The 14,144-nt window shown below is 50.8% G+C and overlaps 2 protein-coding genes across 4 annotated transcripts; both read right to left on the minus strand.

Moving 5' to 3' along the window:
* Positions 1–2,101: 2,101 nt before the first annotated feature.
* On the minus strand, positions 2,102–5,717 carry wdr45 (WD repeat domain 45). Its single transcript, XM_077542723.1, has 10 exons — positions 5,412–5,717; positions 4,582–4,656; positions 4,390–4,494; positions 4,218–4,323; positions 3,461–3,555; positions 3,318–3,397; positions 2,883–3,091; positions 2,683–2,784; positions 2,458–2,603; positions 2,102–2,385 (listed from the first exon to the last, which is right to left on the minus strand). The coding sequence occupies exons 1-10, from the start codon at positions 5,461–5,463 to the stop codon at positions 2,276–2,278; spliced, it is 1,080 nt and encodes a 359-aa protein (XP_077398849.1). The 5' UTR covers positions 5,464–5,717; the 3' UTR covers positions 2,102–2,275.
* Positions 5,718–7,255: 1,538 nt separating this feature from the next.
* Positions 7,256–10,105, minus strand: LOC144063956 (astacin-like metalloprotease toxin 5). 3 transcript variants are annotated; one of them, XM_077586030.1, is made up of 10 exons: positions 9,977–10,105; positions 9,869–9,901; positions 9,750–9,803; positions 8,743–8,786; positions 8,594–8,663; positions 8,408–8,522; positions 8,159–8,331; positions 7,744–7,825; positions 7,629–7,671; positions 7,256–7,486 (listed from the first exon to the last, which is right to left on the minus strand). In XM_077586030.1, the coding sequence occupies exons 1-10, from the start codon at positions 10,026–10,028 to the stop codon at positions 7,271–7,273; spliced, it is 882 nt and encodes a 293-aa protein (XP_077442156.1). In that variant the 5' UTR covers positions 10,029–10,105; the 3' UTR covers positions 7,256–7,270. The 3 variants fall into 3 exon arrangements, with proteins under 3 accessions (XP_077442156.1, XP_077442155.1, XP_077442157.1); XM_077586029.1 differs by having other exon boundaries at positions 7,572–7,671; positions 9,977–10,101; XM_077586031.1 differs by having other exon boundaries at positions 7,307–7,486; positions 7,550–7,671; positions 9,977–10,098.
* Between the last annotated feature and the right edge of the window lie 4,039 nt (positions 10,106–14,144).

The raw sequence follows: 14,144 nt of genomic DNA on the forward strand, positions 1-14,144 counted from the left end.
ACCCCAACCCAAACCCCAACCCCTAACCCCAACCATTTGGGGCCCTATATAAACCCTACCCTGGTCCAAACCCTAAACCCAACCCTCGGAGTGGATTATTGAAAGCAGATTTTAGCCTTAATACCTTTTTACTTGATTAGTGGGTAAGTATCTCAAAGGGAAACTCTTATCAAGTGTACAGGTTTAATAAAGATTAGACACATTTTTGGTATTTCAATTTTTATTTTTAATATTTTTATTAAACAATGGTGAGAGACATAAGCACATCAGTGTTGTAATGACGAGCGCCGGCCAGTGCCTTGCCCCTGGTATTTCGGCAACCGTCCAGTCAATTTGATGAGGCGGGAAATACCCAGGAGTTAACCCCTTTACAAAAACCTAACCCTAACCCTAACCCTAATCGGTGACCGACAGCCCCACTGATGGCTAACCCTAAACATAAATTGAATGAATTACATGTATATAGTATGTATGGAAACTGTATGTGGTGTGAATGTTGTATTATAGCAGAGATAGGTTGTATTATACGGTAATAACATAATTTCATGGTGTTAAAAAAGATTAAAATGTCATCGGTGCATAATTAGTGGGATGTTAAAATGTATAGTAAATTTAGGATGTTGAAAAAGATACAAAAGATAAATAGATCACTAATGCATAATTAATGAGTAGTCGATATGTACAGTAAACTCATGATGTTAAAAAAGGTAAATACGATTAAAATGCATAAATAATGACATGTAAATATGTACAGTACATTTGTATATATATACTTAAAAGTTAAATAAGTATAGGTTTGCTTTTTCATTGTACAGGGAGTGGGCGTGTTCAATTTGAGTTGGAGGCGGGTTGGTTTCGCAATTCGAGTTGCTCACAGACTCACAGCTGCTGTTGGAGTTTAGTCGTCGAAGAGGCAACATCTCTCGCATAAGAGCTTAATTGCGTGTTGATTCTTTTCAGTGTGCCAGATACCTGAAGAAGGCTCGGAAAGAGCCGAAACGTCGTTTTGGCACACTACTATTGATTTTTGGATTACTAATTGATATTTTTGTTCATATTTTCAAATGTTTTACTTTTTTTTCCTCTTTTCTTAGGATTTTGTGTTTTATGTGCCCTGAGAGAGGCCGTGGATGGAAGGACAGTGCACCTTCCTTCTGCTCCAGGAGGGGGGGATATTCCCCCTATCCTGCGAGGGTTCAGTCCCTTTTTCCTAACCCTAACCCAATTCTTTCTTTGGCAGCTCGTTGGACGCGTTCCGCAGTGGAATGTAGATTTGAGCCCGAGGGAAAACTTGCGCTGCTGCTTCAAGAAGTCGCTTTATTTCTTCTTCTTTTTTTTTTTTTTTACATGAATCGTGTTCGAGTGGTGTCGGTTGTTTATCCCAAATTAAAGAAAGACTTGAATGACCTCTTCTGGTATTGGCGTGTTATTTTTCAAAATGTTTGTGGCATTGTCTAGTTTGGCCCCCGGGAAGCAGTCAATTCGGACCCTGCTGTCCTCAACTTTTGCCATATTTGAATCTCCCGCAACGAGAAGTTATTGAGTCGTTATTGAGTTTCTCGCCGCCGTGTTCGTGCCTCTCGAATAACGAGAATTGTGGCACAGTTGTCGGCAAGCGTATAATTGGGAAAGTCGGCGGTCGTTCCTGCTGTGGAATTCTCTTCGTCTTCCGTTGGCCAAAGCTGCGTATCTGAATCCACCCAAAGTGGTTCGAAGCATTGAGTTTTTGCCGGCCCCATCTCGCGGTCCGGCGTTTCCGGTGGAGTTTCTGCCCGACGTTTACGTGGAGACTCCATTGGTGACGTAATCAATTCCTGTAATTCTGTTATTGCCGTTGTTAACCAGTCCTGGTTCACTCTACTGGGGTTAACCCGTCTTTTTGCTACCTTGAAAGCTTCCTCCCACTCGTCCCCCGAAAGACCCTCCATTTTCTCCTTCCTCCAACGTCTGAATGGTTGAATGTGTCCAATTCTTGGCGTTTGCAATTTTTAGGTCCGTCGACATCTCGGAGGGATGAGACGGACGAACGTCTCGTTAATTTAGCTTCCATTTTTCCAAGTCTATTTGGGACTCGGGGTCAGAGGGTTAAGGGTACTTTGGATTCAAGTACAAAAAAAGTCATATTTATTTTGTTATATTCAAACGATTTGTTCCGGAGAAAAACCTCCAATCACAGAGCGGCGCTGCCCAAGCTACAAGCCGGGCGAAATGAGAACAAGTTGCCACGGCAACCGGGGAGTCCCGCTTTTGCCGTCACGTCTCTCCGGGCCGCTCGTCAGAAGTCGTCGTCGTCGCAAATGTCCAAGTAGACGTCGAAGGCCTCTCGGTTGCAGTTCCCGTCGGGCGTGAAGACGTATTTGTGGAAGGTGCCGTCCACGCAGATGGCTGCGGGGGGGACGGCCACAAACATTAGCATCTGCGTTTACCTTCGGGACGGCGGCAAGACGAGCGGCGGACCGATGACGGAGTTGACGTTCTTGGACGTGTTCTTGCCGAAGGCGCAGATGCAGGCGCACTCGGCGGGGACGGTGAAGCTGGCCAGCGACCACTGGCTGTCCACGTACTGGCCGATAACGGGGCCCACCTTGCCCACGCGCGCCAACCTGACATACACACACACACACACCGGCGGGCTCAAGGTGGGCGGAGCTTTGAGGGAGCCGGCCGCAAGCCAGGTCTTACGCCGAGCGCCGGTTGAGCTTGGTGTCTTTCAGGGCGAAGATGTGGACCGTCCCTTTGTCGCTGGACGCGCACAAGAAGGACGAGTCGTGGCTGAAGTTGAGGCTGCGGGCAGGAAGTGGACGGCACACAAACAGGAAGCAGGCAGATGAGCAGACCGGCGCCTGGTAAGAAACAGGAAGTGGCGGCGGCGGCGCTCTCACCAGTAGAGCGTGGCGGGGTCGGTGCCTCGCCGCAGCTCCACCAGTTTGTCGCGGCTGCTGGTGTCGAAGAGCCGGATGAGCGTCCCCTTGCGAGAGGCCGAGGCGGCCACGCCTCCCGTCTGGTTGAGCGCCACGCAGGCGATCTCGCTCTGGTGCGCGTTGATGGTGAACGGCGCCGACGACGTCCCGGGTTTGGTGTTGGACACATCCTGGAGTGCGGAACCCACGTCATCGTACATTTGCCACACGCGTACACCCTCCCCAGCGAGCTCAGTGAGATACGGGCTTTAGCGAGCGCCGCCGGAACCGACTTAACGGCCGGCGCGATGCGGCGCGATGCGGCGCGATGCGGCGCGATGCGGCGCGATGCGCCGCGATGCGGCGCGATGCGGCGCGGCGGGCCACACGAGTGAAAAAAAAAAAAAAGCAACTCACCACCAGCTGCAGACTTCCACATTTGTGTCCTGGGAAGACCAGCAGCTGCTTGTCCAGACTCGGACACAAGTCGCACAGACCTGCCGGGAAACAAAGTTTACAAAATGGCCGACGTGTAGACGGCGGGGCGGGCGGGCGCTCACCTTTGGGGTTGTCACGCGTGTCAAACTCAAAGAGCTTGAGCGGCTTGTCGGGAAAACTGTACACGTAGATCCTGTTCTTCAACACCATGACGATCCTGGAAGGGGGGGGGGGTGTCGGGTCGGGGGTTAAGGAGTCAACAGCCATTGACACTGACAGGTCAAATGTGGCAAATGTGGACTTTGACAAAATCCGATCGAGGCGCTCACTTGAAAGGCGAGTGTCAAAGAACTCGAGAGAAATGACCTCATCAAAGTCACGCGTGCGTTGACGTGCTGGTCTTGGGGGCGGATCAGGGTTCAGATCGCATATATTTAGCAGCATGCATTTTTTCAAGTACTGATTCATTTGACACCTAACGTGGCCAAAAATGATTTCCAAATCAAACATCTGTGACTTTGCGCTCCCTTCGACGATTGCAGTGACGACTCGATGGCAGTCCGTCAACTTGACAAAGGTTCGACTTGTTACTCGCGAGGGATATTGTGGGGGGTTCCTAATTCGGGGTGGGAATCTTTGGACAGCTGACGATTCGATTACGATTCAGGGGCTACATGTCTGAATCACGATGCATTTAAGAATCGAACCCCCCTCCCAATGCACTGCGCTGCTACTTGACATTTTTGGGAACTTTTCTCGGGAGAGGTTTGCCGTGGCCGCGGAAAATGACTTCATAGTCCTCATTCCAATTCAAATCATCTGATTTCTTTTCTTTTTCCGAGCTTCAAGCGGGGACAGCATTGTCCGCCGTTCACTCACTTGTCGTGTCGCATTCGGACCGCCAGCACCGGCTTGGTGAAGGTGAACTCCAGCACCAGCTTGTCTTTGGCGTCCCGGCACTCGCGCGCGTCGTCCCAGATCAGCACTGAAAACGCATCATCATTATCGTTATCATCATTATCATTATTATTATTATATAAAAGTCACTCACCGGATATGTCGGAGAACTTAGGACTGACTCCGCCCCCAACCAGGGCCAGCAGGTTGGAGCGATGCAGCATGGAGCATGACGCCACGCTTCCCACCTGCTCGTGATCTGCAAAGCGGACGGCAGACGGCGTTAGCGGGCCAGCCAGCGCCGACGGCCGGGTCGGCATGGACGGACGGCGAGACGCTCGCCCACCGAGGTGGCCTTTCTCCATCAACGGCTCCACGTTGTAAATGCGCACGCCCGACTCCATGGAGCAACAGAAGCAACCTGAAAGCAGAGCAAACACGTTGTCCTTTTCCTGCGGGCGCATGTGCCGAACGCCGCCGGGCATTTTGTCCGCTTCAGGGCTGTTCACACTCACTATTGTCCCAAAGGCGCACGTACTTCAAATGGTATTTGAAAGGTGACGCGCGCGATTCCCGTAACGTGTGGAAGACCGTGACAAGAAATGTGAGCACTGATGACACCATTTACAGAATGTGACTGCAGTTTGTTCAGTGAAAATCCAGCACAGAGCGCTCATGTCTGCGAGTTGTTTTGGGAAGAAGCAAAGGCCGGGTCCGAAGGTTGACTTTGTCGAGGCTTGTCCCAAAGTCCGGAGGGGAACAAATGCGCTGCGCTCACTTTTGGTTGGGGAAAGGCAACGCTTCCATTCACAATGCATTGCGAGCAGGAAAACAACATGGCGTCAGCGACCAACGCTAGCAAATTACGAAACGATTGATTCAAACCTTGTGGTGGTGAAAGAAGGCGGACAGCATCGAGCGACAGGATACCGCGCACAACTCAATGGTTTCTTTTCAGTGAAAATCATGACAACAAAGGAAATACAATCGTGTCAAATGCACTTTCATTTGCAAGAAATCGTCCGAGATGTTGATGCGCCGACGCGCGATGGCAGCAACGGACGGTGGTCACGTGATGTGCGACGAGGAGCAAGTCGTTCGCGAATGAGGCAACTATCGCATAATGTATCGCGAATGAGGGCTGCGGGTTCGAGCGAGCCTCGGTGTCGTGCTTACTGTGGTCCTGGTTGAACTGCAGACTGATGACTCCTCTGCGCTGCAGGGCCATGTCTCGATGTCTCGATGTCTCGACGCTTCACACCACAACGTGTGTGCGGACACACAAGCTAAGCGAAAAGTGGTCTTGCTCCGGCGCCGTCGAGTCTCAAATGTTGTCCGTCGCGACACTCGCCAGGCGAAAAAGGGCCGCGACGACAACGTGGAAGCAGCAAACGGTAAACACACAACAACAAAGATGTCGCAACACCAAGAAGCCAAGGGCTGTTTTGTTTACTGCATGTGACGTCACAGCGGTGGACTTCCGTTTTGTTGCCACTTCCGTTTGACGTTTGATCAACCTTTTTTTGTTGTTTTACAGAAGCGGGGCGGGGAAAAAATATTCGCCGCACGTCGAGTCTACGCTTGTATGCGGCTTGAGTCTTTTTAAATACAGATGAACTGGAAGACGTGTTTAGTCAATTCCGGTCACGTGCACACTGGCTCGCTGATAGCCCATACACGCCCGTGCAAGCCATTGCAGTCACAGGGCGGCCATCTTGCTCCTCTCATCTCGCGAGTAGACTACTGTATGTATAAACTATACGGTATACGTACAAATCAGACATATACAGCTCGTAGGCAGTCAGTGTAGGCCCGGTGTCGGGTTTGTGGTGGTGTGTTCACTATTTTTTAAACAAGTAAAAAAAATAAAATAAGTGGACGGACTGTGCTGCTTTGAAGAACCCCTTTTTCTTTTATCACTCAGTTCCTTAGACCCCAATATTAAATTTGTCAGAGGCATCTTTGGTTGAATTACATTTATAATTCTTTAATTTAAAAAATATATATACAAGTTTTCTCCTGTAAACATCAATGAGCATGTACATATACATGTATTTCAGGCAAGTTGTAAAAGGTCTGAAGTCCTCTTGTTTATGTTTGACAAATTTAAAAATATGATAAATCATGCTGTTTCCACCAAGTAGTGTTTCAAATGTTCTCCAATTTCGATACTGTAAATGTAGAGGATCGTATGCTGAGAAACTTTTCTTGAGTAACAATATGGCGGCCTCACGGCTTCAAAAGTCTTGGCCTATCGGCTATCTAGTTATATAGGTGCACACGCTGGATGAACGCGAGGCGGCGCTCTTTCGTCACAAATGTTGCCTTCAACGTGTCGTGTACGCGGACCACTTCAACTACATACTGAACTGCTCGGTGCTTACATTTGAGTGACCTCCGTATTTAAATACAATGTGTTTTTTTGAGCTTTTTGAATTTGTAAAAAAATATATATATATACAATTTTTTTTTTTTTTTTTTTTTTTTTACAAATTGTAAGGTGTCCACGAACAAGTTCCGTTGTCTGCTGGTCTCAGGTAGGGTTGACCAGAATTCTAGTTTAACGGGGCAGTCGCAGTTTTGTGCCACTTAGTGATTTCAGCAGCCCAATTGTTTTGTCTCAATTTTACACAAGTCCCATCCCAGCGTAGTTTTTTTTTTTGTTTTTTTTGTTTTAAAGCCAATTGTTTGGGTCATGCCTGTCATAGCAATTCAAACAATAGACTAATTAAAAAGGAATGTAACCGTTATATTCCTTCCTGTTTACGTTCACATCCGCTATGGCAGGCATGTTTGTCATACCGGAACCAGAACTACTTCCTGCTTCAGTGTCTAAGAATCGTATAGAAATATAACGTCCTAATAGTCTACATACGGTCACCGTTCAGAGTAGACCCAAACGCAAGATCTACGGAATTGCCTAATTGACTGATTTTGGTGCACTTGATCAGGAAAAAGTTTGGCTGGCCAAAGTGGCCCGACTTCACCGCAGCATATTTGCTGCACTTTTCAGTGCACTTTTCAGTGCACGACTTTCACTCGTGAAAACTCGAATCAAGTCGCACTTGTCGTGATGGCAAAGTGGATTTTATTTCAACATTGGCGGGTGTTTGCTTTGGTTTCCCTTCACCCTCCAGCGGGGACTGCGCGGCGGATGCGGTCGGCGACGTCATACAAGTGCCCATTGAAGACTGGCGCCGGCGTGGCCGCAGGTTCCAACCGCTACGCTTCCGCCACCTTGGCCACTTAGTCTGATAAAAACAAGTCAAGTGTACGTTCACGTTAGCGACATTAGCGGCTAACTGCTCGCTTACCGCATTTGTAGAGCAGACGAACTCTCTTCACGTCGGTGGGCGTCATGGCGAAGCGCTGGCCCATGTTGTCGTCTCTCACCTTGGCCACGATGGTGGGCCGCCCGTTGGCCGAGAAGAAGGTGCTGCGGCCGCCGGCGCACAGTCAGCGAAATGGCCACGATGTCATTTGGATTGAGCTTTAGCGAGGACGTTACCTGCCGTAGTGCATGATGGATGGCAGGTCATACGGCAGCTGGAAAGTTTCTCCAAATTGCTTCCGGAAGTTTTTATGATGTCCTTGCAAATAAAAAGAAAAAAACGTTTCAGCGCGCGACTGGCGCTCGCCGCAATCCCATCAAAGGCCACTCGGGGGCCCGTCACGAGTCCGTCGGCTGGAACGATGGCAGGGTGAATTCATCCTTGGGCGGCCGCGGAACGAACCTCCACGGCAAGCAAGTGCAGGTCCACGATGTTTTCGCTCATCTCTCCAAGGGGATTTTTGTTTGCGCGTAATTAGAGCAAGCATCCGGCCAACTTGCTGAAAAAGGCTACTCGGGAGCGAGCGAGCGGACGAAGGCTTGCCAACGCCGTATGCGGCTTTACTCGCAATTAGCGGGAATCTTTACCGACCTTTCATGATGTTAGCAGGCAAGATGGCGATGTAGTTCTCGCGGTCATTCCTGGTGTGCTCGTGGTAGAAGCCCAGCGCGTGGAGGACCTCGTGGACGATGTTGCCCACCATGCAGGTTCGGCCCACGTGCACTTCCTGCTTGCCGCCCCTGAAGCCCACGTACGACGCGCACCTGCCGCATTGCAGCAAAGACGACGAGTGAAGATGCGGGGGAGGGGCAGCAGAAAAGAGGGCAAATATGGCCGCACCCGACGCCGCGTTTGAAGAAGAGGTAGTCGGCCTCGCTGCGGCGCCGCTGGAAGGACAAGCAGGTGTGGAAGGAGATCATGTTCAGAGCAATCCTGATGTCCTCGCTGCGGAAGCCTGCCGGCCAGACGGACGGACGTCACGTTAGCATCTAGCTTGCGCTCGGGCCGTCGCTGGCGCTCACTCACGCAAGTTGTAATCGATGTCATATGCGATGTTTGTGGAAGGCCAGGTTCTGTCGACCGCGTTGCGAAAATGCTGCCAAGGAAAAGCCAAGCGACGTCAGCTCTCTCTCTCTCTCTCGGTTGAATCGCAAGTGGGGCGAGCGAGCACTCACCTCAAGAAGCATGTCGCCTTCCGCCACCTCGTCGTCCACCAGGCCTGTCCACACAGTTATGTCTTTTGTCACCACACATCCTTCAAATGCAATCACTCCAAAATTCCAACTTTGACTCTAACCCTAACCGTGTGTGTGTGTGTGGGGGGGGGGGGGGGGTAGTCTTGCTACCATCAACACTTTTACCCAGCAGATGGAGCCAAATTTACTATCAAGCATCTGAAAAACAAGGGCTGAAAATAAAAAAATAAAAAAAAGTTTGGAAAGCACTCGGCATACTTGACATTAGAAAAGTGCAACAAGAAAACTTTGGATGTTGACTGGGGTCCGATAACATCTCATCTCAATTGGCATCCAACAATGCGGCCAGCAGATGATGCCACGATTTTCCGTGATTTCATTTCTTCCTCGTGTAAAAAAAATAAAAATAAAAACACAAAAACTGGAGTTGCTTGAAATAAGTTCCCTCGTTGAAACTTGAAAGATGAGAAACCAAAACCCTTCTAATGAAGAACATTCGGATTCAGTTGGACTTTCTTGCCAAAAGTCACCTGAGCTCAAACGAGACCGTCGTGATTTGGGCGCGGCTCAGCCACAGCTAATTGATCTTGGGTGCGAGTTGTTTGGGAAGGACCGCCTCCTCACAGTAAAACCAAGACCGTCTGCAGCCGCACGACTTCCCGTATTGAAATTGTTAGTCTGCAAAATAATCCCCATTTGGACCAAATGGACCTGTAATCGGATTACACCTTTTCAAAATGGCTCATCATTTTATTTTGCCAATTCAAACTTTGCCGTCTGTAAGAACGACTTTAAGGAGTCGGCTTGGACACAAACATCTTCACGAGAATACGTACGCTTGCAGGAAAAAAAAGAAAAGTGTCGACTTTGAGGCGGGAAGTGCCAAAGCGTGACTTGCAGCCTCCCACCACGTCGACGATGTTGACGACAAAGTGAAAGAAGAAGAACGAAAAGCGTAAGAAGAAGAATGAAAAGCGTGAACTGGCCTGCGAGCGTCTCCGGGTTCTTGTTGGTGTACTCCAGCGCTTTGGCCAGCACGCCTGCATTGGAGGATGGACAAGCCGTTAGCCCAAATGGTGCAAGCTAGCTCACATGCTAACAGTACCTTCGTCCCGGAGTTGTGCCGGCACGCAGCGGCCTGAAACAAAATGAGCGTCATCAAGAGGCCCTTTGGCTCCTAAAGCTCAAGAAGAAAACAATCAAGTGCATTTACCCGCCTGCGGGAAACCGGCCCAGCACAAAATGGCAGCGAACAGCAGCAGCATGGCAGCAAGTGATGAAGGCTTACCCGCATCTGGACAGCACCTCCTTAAGTAAGCTCATCTGCTAATTAGTGCTGGCCAGGGCTGCCGCTGCCCCCTGCTGGACGGAGGACTGCACTGAACCTCATCAATGGAAACACTTCAAAGCTCCCCAATCAAGTCAGCGCATCGTGGCCCGACGCGGGTCCTCTAAATAAAACGCTCTTTGTCGTGATTGGGGAGGAGGGAGGGAAGGATGCATTGGGAATTAGGAGCTAATTAGCATTAGCATCTTCGTAGCATGCTGAAGTTGGAGGCGCACGAGGCCAACGCGTGATTGCGTCTGTCTGTCGCGTGTGCCTTCACGACTGGCGACCGGTCCCAGGCGGGCTCACCTTTGGCCGGCTCGTGCTAGCGTGTTGCACCCGCTGCTTGATTGCTGCCGCAGGATTTGCTTTTTTTAATTTATTTTTGGTACCGTCTTGTGCCACAAAATGTCCGCTGGCAGCACTGATGTCCACTGAAAGACGCGACGCAATTAAGCGAAGAGAGGATTCCCAGCTGAGTTGACTGTGTCCGAAGCAGCGGTCCAAACGGCCACGCTATTCGGGCGCACGCCATTTTGTAAGCTTGTTCCGATGTCCAGAGAGAGAAAGGTTGCCCTGTCCTTGTCCTGAAGCGCTGGAGTCGTGCAGGTTGTCGATGTTTCCGTCCTCCCAACCATTCTAAAGATCAAGATGGCTACCAGGCGGCCGCAGAGCTCGCTGATGACAGCAATCGGGTGTGTTGGAGTTGGGAAACATCTAAAACCTGCACGACTCCGGCCCCTCCAGGACCAGGATCGGGCAAGCTTGATAGGGTGCCCATCTGGCGGCGTATCTGCTGCGAGCCGTCTCAGTGGAGGAAGCGGGACAAATTGCGCAAGCACAGAGCAGCTTTTTGTCGGTGGCGGGCGGCGGCTGCGGCTTGCCTGCAGGAGGTATCGGCTGTCCGTCACGCTCTTTGGAGGCGGAGCCTGGATCAGCTGCTCTCCAGTTCCCATGCTAGCACCTTCCGTGGTGGAGGAATGGGGGCCAAGTGGCGGAGGTATATCGCAACCTGCAGCGAGTGCCGCCATCTTGAGTGCCGCCATCTTGCGTTGCCACTCTTGCTGACAGCGTTTTGGCCCAAAACGCTTTTACGAGGAGCCTGGCAAAGATGCAACTTGACTGTTTGCATCCTCCATTCAGGTTCTGTCATCTGAGTGACTTCTAGGGTTTGGAAAGGCGATCCTGATGAACCAGGCGTGTCGAAGGAGGGACCGAAGTTGCCCATCTCTGGCATTGGCAGCCATTTTTTCCCCCCGACGGGCTTTGGTCTCATTGTTGACGCTTCGGACAACGCGATGCAGACAACGCGTTCGATGGCGCTTGGAACGACAAGAGGACATTTGGAATGGAATTCTTCCCAATGAAACGTGCATTTAGGGTTTCCCTCAGACTTGTTGGTGGAAAGCGTACGCCACACACTTTGTACTTTTGCCGTGAGGACAGAGAACAACCAACCAATCAATCAATCAATCCAATTTGATGTGTAGAGCACCTTTCATACATTCAAATGCAACTCAAGGTGCGGAACGATCACAACAGCCATCGCACACTAACAAGAAAGTTTGGGCTGTCGTTCAGTGTTTTGAGAAGCACCCGCAACGTTGACATGAAGTTGATTTCCATCAACCTTCTTCACACAAGAGTTTCGAAAGGCTTCGCATGCCACGCCATCTCACCAAAAGCATCAAGACCAACCAAGGAAGGAAGGAAGGATCGGGGCGGCGTCAGATGAACGAGCACGGCGAGCGTCATGTGCGCGGCGGCCATGAGAGGATCCCTTCATGGGCCAAATGCGCCGCATCCGTGGAGAAAGCCGCTGAGGTGGCGCACACTCGGCCCTTTTGTGACTGCGCGCCGGCCGGCACCAACATGTGAGCGACTCGGCCCGTCTCCAACTCAGCGCCGCTTCCGGGATCTTCCCGCCGCAAAACCTTTGCCAAAGGCCAAAGGATGAAAGAGGAGCAGGAAGCGGGCCGCACGTGACGTCACTCGCCTCGGCTGGAGTTTGAATGTAAAAAAGCGAGGGCGCTTTTCAAACAGCCGCAGGCGCAGGCGTGCCCGGGGGGAAACCTGGTCCCGGAGACTCCGGCCTGTTTCCTTCCACCCCGTTGGATGAACGGGACGGTTCGGACGTCACAGCAAATAAAGCCATTGGATGGCACGGGTGGTTGGTTTTGGGCGGGCTGTCCAGGTTGGCCTTCTTTCAAGAAAATGGGTGTGGCTACTCTGAAGCAGCACCCGCTTTAAAATCGGCCCGCTTGATGCAAAAATCGGCGCTGATCGGCGACGACGGGTCTATCGCGATCCCAAACGGGCCGACGATCTCCAAGATGAAACGTCACCAACAGCAAGAATCTTCACGTGTGGCGGAGACCAAGACTTCCTGTGTTTTTTCTTTTTTTAAGACAAACAAAGATTGCGCTTTACCTGGACTGGCTTCGGCGACGACCGCCGCCTTCCTTTTTGTCTTAAAAAAGAAAAAACACAGAACGCTATAGATTTGGAGACGAGATGATTTTTTTCAAAGTCGCCCATCAAGACGTATCCTGCTGGAAAGAAAGCAACACGTGTCCTGCCTCATGTACTTTTTTTGTTTTACAAATCGGCTTTGTCAGCCGTCAAGAAGGATTTGTCTTTGTGACGCCGTCGCCATTCGCACCTTGAGGTGATCGCAGCACCTTCGCTGCAATGTCTCATCTCGATAGAAGATGTCAACATTTCTTCTTTGCAACTTGAACAATAGGCATGAAGGGAAGGCGGCGCTTTTAAATTAGCTCGCTTGCATTCACTGCTTGTCATCTGACTTCAATGTGACTTCCTTCCTTCCAATCAGCAGAGTTCCACAAAATAGAAAAGGGGAACAGGATTTATTTTCTCTCTCTCTTTTTTCTTTTTTTGGGCCTAGTGGGCATATTTGTGAGCACGCCACCTTTCACCACATCCCGCACGCAACGTGCACATGTGGCGTGCGGGGATTGCGCAAGGCGGGTTCCACCTGATGGCAGATGCAAGACACACGTGGCCAGCGTCTGTCGCGCTTCTTCTGGCGAGCTCGGCGCCGCGGGAAGGCCGCAGGCGGGCCACATTGGAAGGCGGCGCCAAGTGTCAGGCGTGTGCGTTGAGTGTGCCGTGCCGCTCAAAACAATCAACACCGTTTTGAAAAAGGGCGCCTCAACTTGGCGGTGGCAAAAGGGCCCCCTCGGACCAACGTCTTACTGACATCACATGACCACTAGATTGCAACTCGAGCACATCAAACAGGTCAAGAGGCACACACGCACGCACGCACACACAAAACAACGACAAGGCAACAATCGGATGTGACGATCCGCTACACAAAACAATGTGATGTTTTCTTTTCATCTGAGAAGCTTCGGCCGCTGCTGATTGCGCAATGCGAGCACGTTTGCATGAAAAGGGAAGCGCGTGCAAGTGTGTCTTTTTGGAGAACAGACTGGTCCTGACCCGTTTGGAGGTGGATCCTCCTGCTAGGATGTCGGGGGCGAGGCCTGCCTGCCTGCCCGCCGTCCTGCCTATAAATAAAGTCCACGGCCCCCCCAGACGCATCAGTCCTCTGCCGGGGAAGAAAAGAGCCGCAGCCATCCGCCATCACTGCCGTCCGTCCATCCATCTGTCCGACATGGCCGTGGACAAGTCCAAGGTGGCTTTGGGCTTAATGGCGGCCGGAGTTCTCACGGCGCTGTCCGGAGTCATTCTCATCTTTGTGGGCCGAAGCATCATGAACGACCAGATCGTCAAGGTAACCCTAACCCGAGCCCGAGCGTGAGCGTGTGTGTGAGGGAGGGGGGGACGGCCTTCAGATCTGGGGCCGGGTCACGTGGGCCTTTCAAGCCCATTTCTAAATTGAATCTCAGCAAAGCTCCATTTTCACACATTCTTCTTTTTTTGTGTCCTTTTTAAACAAGTCGCTGAAAAAAAGGCTGCAATGACGTCGTTCCCTAACCTTTTACAATGCTGAAAAAAGTTGATGATGATGATGATGATGATGATGATGATGATGTTGTGAGGTTGGCGTTCGTTGCCGCTTGTT

The sequence above is a fragment of the Vanacampus margaritifer genome, chromosome 14, assembly GCF_051991255.1.
Source record: "Vanacampus margaritifer isolate UIUO_Vmar chromosome 14, RoL_Vmar_1.0, whole genome shotgun sequence".
NCBI lineage: Eukaryota > Metazoa > Chordata > Actinopteri > Syngnathiformes > Syngnathidae > Vanacampus > Vanacampus margaritifer.

What these genes read in the sequence shown, in the direction of transcription:
- LOC144063956 (XM_077586029.1), bottom strand. Translation starts at nt 10,028, where the DNA reads ATGCTGCTGCTGTTCGCTGCCATTTTGTGCTGGGCCGGTTTCCCGCAG. An exon ending in GGCACAACTCCGGGACGAAG is followed by an intron (nt 9,804 to 9,868) that starts GTACTGTTAGCA and finishes CCTCCAATGCAG; the next exon opens with GCGTGCTGGCCAAAGCGCTG. An exon ending in GAACCCGGAGACGCTCGCAG is followed by an intron (nt 8,787 to 9,749) that starts GCCAGTTCACGC and finishes CTGTGTGGACAG; the next exon opens with GCCTGGTGGACGACGAGGTG.
- wdr45 (XM_077542723.1), bottom strand. Translation starts at nt 5,463, where the DNA reads ATGGCCCTGCAGCGCAGAGGAGTCATCAGTCTGCAGTTCAACCAGGAC. An exon ending in GCAGTTCAACCAGGACCACA is followed by an intron (nt 4,657 to 5,411) that starts GTAAGCACGACA and finishes CTCTGCTTTCAG; the next exon opens with GTTGCTTCTGTTGCTCCATG. An exon ending in TAAGTTCTCCGACATATCCG is followed by an intron (nt 4,324 to 4,389) that starts GTGAGTGACTTT and finishes ATGCGTTTTCAG; the next exon opens with TGCTGATCTGGGACGACGCG.